Source organism: Mchenga conophoros, linkage group LG22, assembly GCF_057382185.1.
Source record: "Mchenga conophoros isolate Kocher_MC1m ecotype Shallow Benthic linkage group LG22, M_conophoros_male_GT1.1, whole genome shotgun sequence".
In the NCBI taxonomy this organism is placed as follows: domain Eukaryota; kingdom Metazoa; phylum Chordata; class Actinopteri; order Cichliformes; family Cichlidae; genus Mchenga; species Mchenga conophoros.
In genome coordinates this window covers 13621742-13636662 of record NC_140546.1, presented here as the reverse complement: position 1 = coordinate 13636662, position 14921 = coordinate 13621742, and the positions used below count along the sequence as shown (strand labels likewise).

The window sequence follows — 14921 nt, the reverse complement described above, 5'->3', positions numbered from 1 at the left end:
TCAGAAAAAACCCACAAATTTCTACAGAGTCCTGACTGAGGACAGCACAGTTTAGGTTTGCAAAGTTACATCTGAACAAATCAAAAGATTTCTGGATCAATGTCTTTGAATCCAGAGTGGAGATGTTTGGCCATGATGCACAGGGTCACAGGGTCATACTAGTTGTGAAGGATGGTGGTGGAAGGATGATGAGTTGAGCTTGTTTTGCAACCCAACTCTTCTATATACCAAAGTATTAAAGTAGTAAAATATGAGGCCATTGCTCTGACAGCTAAAGCTTGGCTGAAATTGGGTTGTGCAAGAGGACAATGATCCCAAGTACAACAGAAAGGCTAGGTTTCCCAATGGGTTCACCTGAAACCTTGGCTGATTGTGACCCACATCTGTTTTCACACCTTGGCTCGTGTGATATAGGCGGTTCATTACCCTCTTGGAGGACACTCCCATAGGGCTTAAAAATCTGGGACTCTTTACCATTTGCTCTTAGAACTGAAGAAGCTTCTCGACGAGACGTGAAATGTCTTCAAGAAAATTAAAGAAGTCCAGACGCTTTGCTTTCCAAACTCCTTAGACAACAGAAAGGCTAAAAACAAAACAAAACAAAACAAAAATGAATCAAGGTGATGAAATAGCCCAGTCAGCGTCCAGAACTTAACTTGACTGAAATGCTGCGGCAGAACCACAAGAGAGACAAATGCCTGCAACCAGCAGTCACTGAATGAATGAGTGAAGATGTTGTTCTTGTCAAAAGCTTCCTGAGCATCGTTAGTATATAAACACTCACCAAATTCACTATATAACTCTTCATTTTCCCACTGCCTGTAACCATGCTGTCCACAATTAACTCTCCAGATTGAATTAGAAGTTTCAGGGAGGAGTTCGCCTCATGACAGCACAAATCAGCAAAGACTGAGGGAAAAACTCAGGTGACACGCGGGTGCTTGCGATATAAAGAGGGACCTTTTATCAGCTCATTGGGGACATAGAGAGAAACAGAGATGAAAATAAATGTAATTTGCAAATGAGCTGGGGGACGCACCACATAAAGTAGTTAGGGAGTTGTAACGCCCTGGGACAAGAAGTGTTTAGAAAAATCCAGCTCGAAACATCAACCAAGGGACTTTTAAGGAAGCATCATGCCTCGTTCACAACTTTTATTTATTCTCATGTGTTGTCTTCCTTTGGCAGGTATGTAAAAACATTCAATTGTCTTCAGGTGCTTTTGTAATGTAAGGGAAAAAATCGAATACTTTTAAATACTGGACATCCATTACTTAAGTCAGTGAGAGGGACAAAGTCTGCAGAGCTTGGTCGGTGGAAACAAAACTCTGTGATGTTTGACATTTTTCTGCATGCACATTTGAGATTTGACTCTCTTAAAGCTGACATATTTTTTTTAATGCATTTTAGTGCAAGATCTCCTGTTACAGGAAAAATGATTAATGATGGATGCTAACATGCTTGATTTGATGAGTTCAGGTATACTTTTCACATAAAGAGAGTTTTATCCCTTTAATTAGGAAGCTCTTTTTGCCAGGAAATACTACACAGAGGAGATTTGTAGTGTATGCTTATATTCCACTACTGTAGTTTGATTCAAATAGTGTAGATTGTTGAAGAAATCCGTTCAAGTAAGTTCAGTATGTTGGATTTGTTGTCGGTAGTGTTTTTAATTTTTCTTATGTGACTGGTAAACATGAAATAAGTCATTTAGTCCAGTACACATTTTGTCTAAGACTTTGAAAGTTCAAGCACTTTTTCTTGTTTTTCAGTGGTGGAAAGTACAAATTTAACACGGTAAATCGAGCGGTTATTATATAACACTTTTCTATTACACAGTGTTTTATACACACTGCAACAAAGAGCAACTTGGTTCAGTATTTTGCTCAAGGACGTTTTGGCACTGAGACTGAAGCAGCTGCCAATCAAACCACCAATGTCCCAGTTAGTAGATGGCTCGCTGTACCTGTTGAGCTACAGTCACCCCATAACACACTTACTTTAGTTACAATTTTAGTTACATATTTAAACTTTATCGTACACAACATGTGAAGAGTTTAAAAGGTGCTGACTTGAGTTAAATGTAAAATCTACAAGTACTCTGATATTTTTAAACTAAAAGTGAATTATAAACAAACATTTCATATTTATTCTCCAATGTCAGGCTTTTTTTCTAATGAGTTTGTGTCACAGGCTGGGTCTCTGACCCAGCGCTCTGAGTTCATGTTTGTATTTGTCTCATTTTGTTATGTGATTTAGTTTGTGTTATTTCCTATCTGCCTTTAGTTTAGGCAGTTATTGTTCCTGGGTTTTCTATGTTTTGGGGTTTTGTATTTATTCATCACATATTAGGTCTGTTAAGTTGTGTTGTCATGTTTTAGTATTTCCTGTTTTATTCTGACAATGTCATGTGTTCTTTGTTTATTGTATTTAGCTTTCCTCTCCTGGTCCTGTCATTAAGTTTATGTCTGTCAGCTGTTTTCCCCCATGTGTCGCCACTTCCCCTGATCACCTCATGTCTGTATTTAAGCCTTTTGTTTTCTTCATGCCATTGTCAGGTCGTCTGCTCATCCATGTCTCATCTCCAGGTACCCATGTCAGTTCACTATGGTTAAGGTTTTTCATGTTTTGTTATTAGTTCACCCAGTTTAGGTTATTGTTTAGTTTTCACCGATGCCCTATTATTTTGTACCCTCGTTGCTAACCTCAATAAACGGCTTGTTTTGTTAATCCACACCACATTTTGGTCTGCGTTTGAGTCCTCCTCTGCAACACATACGGTCTGCCCCAGTCAGACTGTGACAGTTTGACTATTTTAATTTAAAGTTTACTAGTTTTACTCATAAATATAAAATAAACTCAAAATGAAATATTATCATAACAATAACTTACTCAACTACAAGTGTACATCTTTAATCATATACTCAATAACTCTGGTGAAGGGTGGTGCCCGAGTAGAACATGCAGAAGGAAGGACACATGACTTCTGCTTACGCTGTCTTAAAGCTGCTTGCCAATGTAATTTTGCAGTGCACTGTTTGCATATTTACATTTGTTGTGTACATATCGTACACTTGGAAATACGAAAAGTAAAGAGAGTGTAACCTTTAACCCATTTTACAGTGTTTTTACTGTTGTCTTATGAATAGAAACATGTTGGCATCATAAAATGTATAGCTAGTAAATGAAAAGTACTTAGAGTTTCTGTTATGACAGTTGTCTGCCGAATCGGTGATAGAAAAGTAATTATCAGATGTTGCTGAAGTGCAGAGAAGCCAATGTTAGAAGAGAAGTTAAAAAGTGTCTCAATTACAAAGATATTCCACCAGGGGGCACCAACAAGTCTATTTTTCAACATCAAAATATGCATTCATCTTCTACGAAACAATTTGGCTTCTTGTGGAAACAAACATAATTGCAGTTACTGTTAGTTCGCAAATATCATGTTTCAGAGCTAAATCTTTTATGTTGTGACTGTCAGCTGATACAATATTGGAGTTTTAAGCTCTTGTTGTTGCAATCCCTGCCAGAGCTGTACAGCTGACAGTGCCTAACAACCACTGTTTTTGCCCCTCAGCCTGTTTGCGCTGTTACACCTGTATGTTTCCATCCATCTCTCCTCTGGACTGCTTAAAGTTTCCTGTGGAGTGTCCAGCTGGCCAGCGCTGCCTCTCCAGCGTAGCGACAGGAACACGAGGTAAGAGCCAGATTTGTCTGCATTTATTAGATTAGATTAATTTCAGTGAGTCTCAAGCATGATGGCCACAAACTGGAAAATAAAGCCTTATTTTATAAAAGATTTGTGAGAAACATTTTTAGAAATGCACATTACAGTGAACAGACAATAAAGACACCATTAGGACCAAGTCTAAAGTTCTTTTTATAAACAAAACCTTTCAGCTTGTGGTCACATATCATACATAAACTGTACAATAAGGACTGTTTCATGTCTTTGTAGGCTGCTCTTTGAACTGCTTCTCAGGGCCTTGTCTTTCGTCAGTGACCTAAATGTGAAAACAAAACCAGGTGAAAGAATGATTCAAACTTCTGTACCATTTTCTCATCAGGCCGGTTGTCAGCTCAATAGCACCCGTGATGTCAAATTATGTCTAAAAATAACACTCCGGGCTATCTGGGTGGGGCAAAAATGATCACCATGTCTCATCAGGGGACAAAGTTCCCACAATTACTCTCAGTTTGCAGTATGAGTAATTTTAAAACAATCCCAGTGAGGAACTAGTTAAATTTGCTTGCTTGATGAAGAGTCTGAATGAATAATCTGCTGTCTCTTGTTTTACTGTACTTCGTTCTACTGCAGTTTTTGGACTCTGCTATCCTTTCTGTTTATATCTTGTTGTTTTTTGAGTTTTGGATTTCCTACACTCACCGGCCACATCTTGCTAGTTCCTTGCTTTGATCTCCTTTTGCTGTTCAAACTTCCTTAAATCTCTGTGTCATAGATTCAGCAAGCTTTTGGAAAAATACCTCAGACATTTTGGTCCATATACGCTATATTGTCATGACAGCGTCGCACAGTTGCTGTAGATTTGTCGGCTAAACATTCGTGATGAAAGTCGCTCGTTCCATATGAGTAATGTGAGCTCGGTGTCATGTTCAAAAACCAGTTTGAGATGATTTGATGACATGGTGCATTATCCTGCTGGGAGCAGCCATCAAAACATTGGTACACTGTGGGCATAAAGGGATGGACGTGGTTAACAACAATACTCGGGAACAATATGGTGTTTAGACAATAATGAGCTGGTAAAATATCTCCTACATTACTGCACCACCGCCAGCAGCAACCTGAACCATAAATACAAGGAAAGATGGATTCCTTCAGTGTAGCCTCTGGTCTCTATGAGGCATTTTCACCCAGAGAACTGCTGTTCACTGAACAATTGATCTTTTCCGGCCATTCTCTGTAAACCTTGCAGATGGTTGTGTGGGAAAATCCCAGCAAATCACCAGTTTGTGAAACACTAAGATAAGACTGCCTGGCACCAACAACTATGTCACTTACTGCCATGCAGTTGGCTAATTGGAGATTTGCATTAACGAGCAGCTGGACAGGTATACCTAATGAAGTGTCTGGTGAGTCTATATTGCTAACATCCAGGTGCAAAAAAAAAATCAAGAAATAAAACTAATCAGGCATTCAAAGTTTTCTTTGCTTTTACTGTTTTTGAAGCATTCATAATGTTAAATTTAAAACGATCAAAAAATGTATAAAACACAATACACTTCAGTATCTATTTAAGCATAAACACATCATATCATCTCAATTAGTCATGATTCCATTTATGTTATATAACAATTAATTGAAAAATATATTGGATTTGCTGAGAAATGAGGATATAAAACGTCATTCTGTTATATTTTGGTGGGAAAGTTTGACAAAACAGATTTATGAATTCATGAGTTCTGGTTAAACGCATGCTTTGTTAGGTTGTTGTGACCTTTGACATTCAGATTTTCACAAAATCAGATCATCCTTGAGTCCAAATAGATGCAAATTTCCAAAACTGAGAGACATTTGGAAACATAATACTTAATCAGTGCATCAAATATTTTTTTCCTCGCATTCGACACTTGCTGAGTGAACTAGTCCTAAAAAGGCACAGTGTCCTGTGTCAAGAACCATTAAAAGTGTAGAAAAAGGATTGAATGCTCTTTAAATTCCATGTGAATAATAATAACAATAATAATATCCTTCTACTCCTCTGCTCTCACAGGCCCACTACAGCTGACGTTGTACGAAAAAAGCTGCGCAGTTGCCTCCCAGTGCGACGTGAGTGGAGAGAAATACACGTCAGGGGTCTCCTTCAACTACACCAACGTGTGCTGCGATACCGACCTGTGCAACGGTGCCGTGTCCGTTACTGCCCCCAGCTTGGTGGGAGTGGTGCTCTGCCTGCTGCCTGCGCTCGGGCTCCTGCTGGCCTGAGCAGCAGACGAGACGATGCAGTTTTATCCTCGATAAAAAAATTTTTTTAAAAATGAAACACATCTGTCACCGACTGATTTACTATGAAGATGTTTTATTGGGACATTAATAAACCCTACTTCGTAAGATGTTTAAAGTACAAAATACATTTCAGCTGCGCTAGTAGTTTGCCTTGATCGATGATTTAAGCCAGCTGATTGTGTGTCAGCACTTTTACTTTTGATCAAGTGGACTTTGAAGTTTAGATGTTTTTGACTACATGATGGCAAAATGAGTGGAAAAAAAGACAATAAAAGGCTAAAATAGTAAAAGATGGTTAAGAAACAAAGCAAAAAGCACAGTTTGGATAACAACGGACATGGATGACATATATATATATATTCTTAAAAAAAAAGTTAAAACAGTTAATTGAGAAACAAACTATGCATTTAATGATTTGTCTAATTTAACATATTAAGTGGTCCCTGAAATTACATCAAGTCCTACAGTCTTCCACACACGGAGAGAAGAAATACTACAATATATTAGCACTAAAATTATTCAGACTCTGTCCCTTTAAACATCATTCCACTTTAAAAAATAGATAAAAATCCAACAATTCAGTCAAGTACAATGCATCATCTACTTGATCAATACCAAGCATGTCATTGCGGAGGGATTACAACCTCTGTAGAAAAATAATTGACTTTGCTCCCGCTGTTTTTCTAATAAAGTTTAACTCAAGATTGTCTTCTTAAATATGCTTAAATTGCACTTAGGTTTATTTTGTCAATGAGTTTCACCCTGATCTGAGACACACAACAAAGATGTTTGCAGCACAAACTGTAGCCCGGTCCACACGTACATGGATGTTCTTTTAAAACTGGAATTTTTTGCTTTTGTTCAGAAAAAAAAATCGTAACACAAAAATGCAAAAAAGAAATACGTCAAGGGTGCTTGACATAATCGCAACAAGTGACCCTAACTGTACAGGAATGCTGGCCAATTAGAAGCCAGCCTGTTGTCAAAAAAGGAAATAAAGGCGCACACCTTTTCCTCCTGTTTCCCTATTGAGAGTCTTCACTGTGGACGGAGGTTTTAAAAAGCTTCCATTTAAGTTTTTTGTGTGAAAAAAAGGGAAAAACACAACTCAGAAACTAATTTTTACTACTGCACATGTAGACAGGGCCCATCCCTGAGAGCTCTCTATAAATGTTAGTTCATTATTTCCTTCACAAGCTGCTCCTAAAGTCAGAAAAGGCGTGCTGTCCAGTAGTTCCAGTTCCTCGCAGCGAGTTCATTTCAAGTCACTTAAACAGGAATTTCAGACCAGAGGACTTCCTCCCAGGAGTGGATTAGTCCACAGCGCATCTCTGAGGACACAAGGCTTTTAAAGGATCAGGCTGGTTCAGGTATATTTTTACTGTCAGCAAGTCCCGTGAAAACACTAACAATGCATTTAACCTACAACTGGTTACAAGGCCAAAAATTCTTGGTTTCTATCAAAATGTAGACGACATTTGGACAGGAGATACTAGCAGTTGACGTGGTGCACTAATCTCAAAAAGTAAATTCACATATTATAAATGTTCAGACTCTATTTATATCAACCTGGTTGTTTTATAACTGTAGCTATGTTGATGCTTATCCTTCCTCTTTTTAAAAAAAAATGTCTATGTTTAGCATGTTTTATAGCACTTTAACAGGCTCATGGTAACTGCAGACTATTAAAAAATGGATGTAACTTCATGGTCTGAAGAGTGAAACCAATAGGGAAGTGCCTTAAATGGCCACCCTTTTTCATGGCCATTGGGGTTGGACTTCTCTGCTTGAAAAGACCACCTATGGGGTAACAGCCTTTGGAGTTGTCCTGTGTAAACAGTTTCTGGAAGAGCTTAAATAGGCTGAGTTACTCATTTTGGATCATACTGAATAAGAGAGAGTGGTTCAACAGCGTAGCAGTTAACATAATCGCCTTACATGTGAAAGATGCACCGTTTGAGAATAAAACCCAGCCTCAAGGGACTATAAGCTAATGTAGTCCCTATATGTGTCAGGTTTGAAGGAGGTGAAAGTACCATAAATGGATAAAACAAAACATCGGGTCCATTTTATACATTTTGGTCAGTCCAAGGTGTATCTAGGATGCACATTGGCTAACGGCAATGACAAATTATTGACAAGTCATAAGCCAATGAATGCAAAGTTTCAAATCGGCTCTCGTTTGTCACATCCGGTTTCAAAAGATTGTTTCAAAAAAAGGAAATGATGTCATGGTGGCTACAAACACCTTTTATATAATCCGTAGTTTTGGCTTCTTTTGGTAGCATTCAATGGCAATGCTTACACAGTGCTTACACCAGATAAGCAGTCGAAGTAATTCATCGTGTTAGCAAGAAGACTAAATGTTATATTTTGTGCAGCTGATTTAATTTGTACAAAGCGTTAGAATTAGAAAGCATTTTCATGGGAGTAACTGACAGTGAGAAACACAAATACGCTTCATCCTGCACCTCCTTCAATACCCACTGGGCAGCACTGAATAAATTACTGGCAATGGGCCCTCACAGCGGATCACATAGACGCTTGGTAATCTTAAATAATCCTTCACGCCTGCTGTGTGGGAGCACAGAAAGGGGAAGCCCGCCTCTATTGAAACAGTTTCCTGTCTCTGTAACTGTTTTCAGCTCTTCAGCGAGACCCGGTATGCACCCCTTTCCTCTCTGAGGTGCACTACAAAGAATAAGCAATCTAACACTTAGACAAAACTTGGCTTTTAATTAAAGGATAAAAAAGATTTTGTACTGTAAAAAGGCCTTGTACCCTCAGTAACGAAATAAAGTCCATGTGAAAGGCTCAGTACAAAAGACTCTTTGGCAGGTGATCTGGAGCTGATATGCAAATTTCACTTCCTTAACCAGAGAAACGAGAGCTGAATCTGCCTGGGGGAAGCCTGCAACGTTACATATGAAAAGTTTGATCTGTCAGGCAGCTTTGTGTCTGTTGAAATTACTACCAGGAAAAATAACAAAAAAACCCAAAACATACTGTAGCAACTGTCTTGAAGAAGAAAGGAACAAGAAGCGTCAGTGTGTATCTGCTCATGGTGAAACTGTACATAAGCAGGGCTGTAGTTAGACGAGTGCGATGACGATGTGGATGTGCGCTCCTGCGAGCAACGTGGTCGGCAACCGGAGAACGTGACCCGTGAAAGAACCAATCGGAGGAGGAAGTTTAACGGGGTTAAAAGTTGCACTACTTGCATGTAATTGCTTTCACTTGCGCTTTCCCGAGCTTCCTTGTTTCCCTTGCTGATGTAAACCGACCCAGTTTCAGGTGAGGAAAAACAATGTAAACTAGCGCCAACACTGCGAAAGGTGATACTGGCGTATAAGGGTGCAAGAAATTAACCTGCAGGCGTAACAAATGATTCCTGCAGCGCTCCAGTTTACAAAGAAAAGGATCGACCATGCTGCTTGCAGAGTGAATATTCATGAGTGTGTGTGTGTGTGTGTGTATTTTGTGCTTTCCTATGTTGCTCTGCTGGTATATTCAGAACATGTAACCCCCTGTTCTATCCCTACTTGAGAGCTTTAGCTACAGAGGAGTAGGCGAAGTAGATCTCCTCGTCAACCGGGCAGGTGGAAGAGAACTCCTCCCTTGCATAGGCGGCGTTCAGGTACCTCCAGAGGTTTGTCAGACTCTGAGGGATGGTGAATTGTCTGTATTTCAAGCACACCACCTGCAGAGATAGAGGGTGGGAAAAAATAGGCATAATTACAAAAAAACAAAGCAAAGCATTGACTCATTCTTATAACCCATCATCCTCATGCTGCACTGCTTTAAAAATCACAAGATCACCTTCACGATGTGGAGCTTAGGCAGCAGGTTGCAATCAGCCAGAGTGAGCGCCTGGCCATCCAGGAAAGGGCGTGACGAGGAAGTGAGCTCATCGGCGCTATTCTCGTCGATCTCATCAGGAAGTGGGGAGCCAAGGTAGTCGTCTAGCTTCTTCAGAGCCTTCAGGAGGCCTTTCTCTAGATCTGAGCACATGGGCACACACAGAAAACACTCAAGCATTAAGTATAAAGAGAGGTGTCTTGATATAAATATATTTAAACCAGCAGCAGAGACGAGGTAGGAAAAGCTGCACACAAACATCAGCAGGTGACGTGTTTACACTCAGAGCCTAATGTTATTAACAGAAGCTCCCTGCTGATTTTTAGCCCATCTGGGAACTGACAGAAGCAGCTCAGCACGATTTTAAACCAGGCACTACTCTAACATTTACTTTATTGCACCATAAGTCTGAGTGGAGCCGACTTACTTTCATTGGTCTGAGGGTTTGAGTTCTTGACGTAGGCAGAGAACTTGGAGAAGACGTCCAGGCCTGCCGTGTTGGACTCTGGGTTACGAGCAGCCAGACGAGGATACCTAGATGTCCAATCACATCATAGATCACATCAAGATATAAATCTTCAAGCGATTCGTGTTGATGTGCAAGAAGTCAACAAATACATTTCCAGCCAACGGTTTATTTTGTTATCATTAATCTATTCATTGCTGTATCTACAACGGAAACACCTGCAAAAATGTAGAATTAGATAGTTTAATCTCACAAAGATTCAGATTTAAATCTTGTGGTTTGGAGTTGGCGTGCAGGGCCTACTTTTTCAACTTGTCTACAAAATGTTGCCTTTTTCCTGCAAAATTCAAAACAATCAATCTGTGCTCAAAGCCTCCAGAGACATCTCTTTGTGCCCAACAAAGTTGCAATATTCAGATCATTATCAGATCAAACAAGACAGTTTGTGTTATCTGTATCAGCACTTCAGAGATGAAGGGAAAGATTACTTTGGAGGGCAGAGATGCTCTTCCAGGAACTCCTCAATCTTGTTGGTGTCAGTTTTCACCTCGCTGCCGTATAACAGGAAGGGAGGCTGAGCACCCGGTGCCAGGTCCTTCAAGATGTCTGGCTTCCTGAAAGCGGGACGGAAAAAGTCCAGAAGACAGATGGAGTAGAGAGTGAGTCAGAACAGAGAAAGACAAAAAAGGGAAAAAAAGGAGTGGAAAGATTTCCAACCGCAGGAAATTACCCATGTGAGCAGCTACAATGTGTCCAACTTTCACCTAAAATCAAAGCGTGGCAGCTTTTTATCTTTTAATGAATGAATGAAATACCCCAGGCTTTTTCAGTGCCAGCTTCACTTGGGGCCATTAAAACATTAAAAGTGTAGGCGAATGTTCCCTTGTTGCGCCAGCATTAGTGAGAGAGACAGAATAAACAAAAGTGGCCATACAGAGCGTGAAGGACGAGTGCTTTCACCTCTTCATATCCACTGTGGTAACGTCAAAGGTGACTCCCTTAAGCCACAGCACCATAAAGAGACGCTGAGAGAAAGGACAGTTGCCGATGCTCTGACCATCGCTTCCTGCCTGGGAAACAAAAACAGAGAATATTACAATATTACAGTAATGTTTCCATCTATTTTTCTAAGACTTTCCTCCATAAAATGCTGGAAAATCTGCTGTGTTTCTTCAGGTCAGCGATCCAAAAACGCAAAGAAAAGCCTTAAAATCTTGGCCGCACATTTGGTTACAGTACGCATACTGTTGATGCAGAAACGTGCACCTTAGTTTTTCACCCTTAAACCAACCTGCAAAGTCAGCACACAGGATGTCTGAGTCAAAACAAAGAGAAATATACATCACCACACATCACATTTCCTCAAAGAACTCGAATCGACAACTGAAAGTGAAGGCGTTTGAGCAGGATGGAATAGCTGCTGTTAAACAAAAAAGAAATTCGGGGTTTTTTGGTATGATGGAAATAAAGTTCTAATTTCTGCCTTTTAAATCGCAAATGTACAGAGTTTATCTGCTTGTCTGATTTGTCTTTACAGCAGTAATTTTCCCACTATCGGATAAATTGGAATATAATTATTGCATAAATGAAACAAACTATGATTATTTAGTCTGCACAAGGCTGTTTTAAACACTATAACACAGTTTGTAGACCCAATCATTAATCAGCTCCAAAAACAATCCCCAAAATGAAACTACCTGAAGCTTGAGATGCAGCATATGTTACTTCTGTTACTGCCGAGCCATACGGCAAATTTTGGTATCGATACTTAAGTAAATATTGGGTAAATATTGCCAATACTAGTACTGATACTAGGGGAAAACAAGGCATTCTGAAGAAATTAAAATTTTTAGAGCAACAAAACACACCTTTCGGTTTTCATGTCTGAAATGTAAACGTGGATTGACCCACCCACCCCTAACTTCTTTACTGCTGTAGGGCGTGCTAGTTTTGATCTTTAGGATCTGAAACGTGGCTCATCAGGCAACCGCCTAGTGTTGTTAACCACAGTTCACGAGAAACTACATTTAAGAGGTCAATTTAGAGAAGTTACAACAGCATCTTTCACCGTGAAGAAGGTGGGGGTGGGAAGCACAGGGTGGTGCACATGTTCACACAGAGAAATCTTTATGTGTGAAGTGAGCCACACTGGTTAGTATGTTACTGCCTGTTTTTGACTCAAAGAAAATGGGATTAGCCTGCCTGGCCAACATACTAAATATAGACTAAAGTCGGCTGGCTGTTATCTTAATGTGCGTTTAATTAGATTAGCCTTACAGTGGTTTATAAGCCCGGTGAGTCAGCAGAGGGGGGTCTGATTGACGTCACTATTACAACAAATACTGCGTGAAAATAAAAGATAAAATAAAGGTGGCTTGAAGTCAGCTGTAAGGACCGTGCAGGTGTCAGAGACAGGTTATCAGCATGTAATAGAAAACACACTGAGCGTGCTGATGAAACAATAAGATAAAAGAAGCCCGAGCAGACCGGCTCAGCCCACTAAATAAACTCAGGGCACATAATGTCGCCCGTGTGCGCGTCACTCTCTGGGTGTGATGCTTTCCTTCTCTGCGCCCATTCACTCTCTTACCTTCACGAAAAGTTCAAGTTTGGGCTGACCGGCGTCGCTCATCTTCACCCGTAGCTGCACGAAACCTATAAAGAGAGAGACACGGGCGTTAAAAAGTTTCTAACGCGAAGCCCGATCGAGCGCAAAGTCGCCTTTTCTGAGCCAGAAACAACCGCAAACGCGGGGAGCCCAGCCCATCTTCCGCTACACAATACTAAATACTAAAGTGACAAACGCGACAATGTAGCAGCTCCACGGGCGTCACAAAGTAAATCCACACATGCCGTGCGCTCCTGAAGCTCAAAATTCACATAATTTAGAGTCAGTAGAGCTTCTAACCTCACAGTGCTCGAAGTTCTCGTTGCCTGTTGCTGGTTTCTCCTCCCAGTTCTGCTGCGGAGTGCGTGTGTGTGTGCGCGCGTCCGTTGGCTGCAGCGACACAATCATCATCATCATCCTCCTCCATTTCCTGGTGGTGCATGACGGGCTGTGCTCTCAGCGAATAAAAGCGGCCGTCGTATGAAGGAGCGGTCTGTTTATTCACGTTAAAGAACGTTTATTTCAAAGCAGCAAATAAAAGCACAGAAAAGTCACCGCGGAGAGCCGAGCTTGGAGCAGGCGGCGTGTTACGTAACAGCCACCATGAGAAGAGCACTTGGCAGCTTTGGGGAGACGCGTTAAAGGCACTGGTTATGGGGCGGTGGCTGATGTGTCTGACTGTCCCATATACAGTTAGGGTTGTAGATTTTGTAGTTTTGCCTCTGTGCACAACCACAGCGGATTTTTATATCAAACCTTAAACATCTGATTAAAATGCAGACTTTATCAATAGGAAAAGCTGTAAAACTTACGAAAATACAGTTAAAAGTCCAAAAGTTGATCCCCTCTTTCACATTTTTCAGCCTTCCTTGCGATCGCCTGCCAAAAACTGATTTCCAATGTTTCCGCGTGTTTTTTACGTGTAACATCTTTATGTATGTTGGTAAATAGACTTCGGTGAAAAGGGTTTACAGATTTTTTATATATCAAATTTAAAAATGGCCTGTTTTCAAGTATCTTTATAACTCTGTGTTATTGTACTTACATTATAACCAATCGTGTCCTTTGTCCACTTAAAATATGTTTACAGAACTATTGTTATATTTGTTGCAATTCTGCTGCCCTCTCGACCAGATTACTCTTAAAAAAAGACATTTTTAATGTGAACGAGATTTTTTAACTGCATAAATAAAGGATATATAAAAATCCCTGCCAAAAAACTGATTGCGGCTTTTACTTTGTTACAGGAATGTTGTTTGTGGGCCAAGATGACTTGATATCATTCATGAGGGATACATTTGACATGTTTCACATATTATAGACCCGCGGCCTTATGTTTCAACACCCCTGGTTTAAACAAACGTGCTTAGTTGATGCTCAGTCTCTGATTTTAAGAGGCTCATACATTATTGTGCTCACATTGTTAAAAACTGCAAAGCATGCTTGTGACTGAGTTGGCCATTGCAAAAATATCCCAGTTCTCTGCCTTGAAAATTTCCTGGGTTTCTTTAGTAGTTTGTTTTGGCTCATTAACAATTTTCACTGTGAAGCCTGTCTGACCTGTTTTTCAGCACTTGGCTCAATCTGAGCAGAGAATATAGCCCATCCCGTTCCTTCTATCAGTAGTCACATTGTCAATAAACACAAGTGATCTGGTTTCACTGACAGCCATGCGAGCCCATGACATAATAATACCTCCACCATGTTTGACAGATTACTTGTGGTGTGCGGATCGATATTGAAATATCGATTCTTCCGATACCAGTAATTTATGTTCTAGAATCGATTCTCATCAATATCGATATTTTAGTACTTTGGGGTAAATTTGTAGTTTTTCATTAACAGGAACACCGTGGAAAGAAACTATGTCATTCGGATTGTCTAAATTGGAAGGAACTACTTCCTCTTGCCTTTCACGGTCATATGCAAACTACTGGCCTGCGCACTCACGCTGAGCGTGAACGAAGTCACGTGTGGACGTATTTTACCTCCACAAACGACCGAGACGTGGTTTGCGATAC

The 14921-nt window shown here is 40.2% G+C and overlaps 2 protein-coding genes across 2 annotated transcripts; one reads left to right on the top strand and one right to left on the bottom strand.

Moving 5' to 3' along the window:
• The first annotated feature begins 926 nt into the window (after positions 1-926).
• On the top strand, positions 927-6045 carry LOC146548962 (uncharacterized). The gene is made up of 3 exons (XM_085261820.1): positions 927-1188; positions 3578-3697; positions 5736-6045. Exons 1-3 carry the CDS (start codon positions 1137-1139, stop codon positions 5945-5947), a joined length of 384 nt encoding a protein of 127 aa, XP_085117946.1. The 5' UTR covers positions 927-1136; the 3' UTR covers positions 5948-6045.
• clic1 (CLIC family member 1) lies at positions 6025-13390 on the bottom strand. Its single transcript, XM_085261819.1, has 7 exons — positions 13201-13390; positions 12883-12947; positions 11253-11362; positions 10781-10906; positions 10254-10360; positions 9788-9969; positions 6025-9668 (listed from the first exon to the last, which is right to left on the bottom strand). Exons 2-7 carry the CDS (start codon positions 12922-12924, stop codon positions 9507-9509), a joined length of 729 nt encoding a protein of 242 aa, XP_085117945.1. The 5' UTR covers positions 12925-12947; positions 13201-13390; the 3' UTR covers positions 6025-9506.
• Between the last annotated feature and the right edge of the window lie 1531 nt (positions 13391-14921).

What these genes read in the sequence shown, in the direction of transcription:
- clic1 (XM_085261819.1), bottom strand. Translation starts at nt 12,924, where the DNA reads ATGAGCGACGCCGGTCAGCCCAAACTTGAACTTTTCGTGAAG. An exon ending in AACTTGAACTTTTCGTGAAG is followed by an intron (nt 11,363 to 12,882) that starts GTAAGAGAGTGA and finishes TTTGTTTCCCAG; the next exon opens with GCAGGAAGCGATGGTCAGAG. An exon ending in AAACCCTCAGACCAATGAAA is followed by an intron (nt 9,970 to 10,253) that starts GTAAGTCGGCTC and finishes CCATGTGCTCAG; the next exon opens with ATCTAGAGAAAGGCCTCCTG.
- LOC146548962 (XM_085261820.1), top strand. Translation starts at nt 1,137, where the DNA reads ATGCCTCGTTCACAACTTTTATTTATTCTCATGTGTTGTCTTCCTTTG. An exon ending in GTGTTGTCTTCCTTTGGCAG is followed by an intron (nt 1,189 to 3,577) that starts GTATGTAAAAAC and finishes TTTGCCCCTCAG; the next exon opens with CCTGTTTGCGCTGTTACACC. An exon ending in CGTAGCGACAGGAACACGAG is followed by an intron (nt 3,698 to 5,735) that starts GTAAGAGCCAGA and finishes CTGCTCTCACAG; the next exon opens with GCCCACTACAGCTGACGTTG.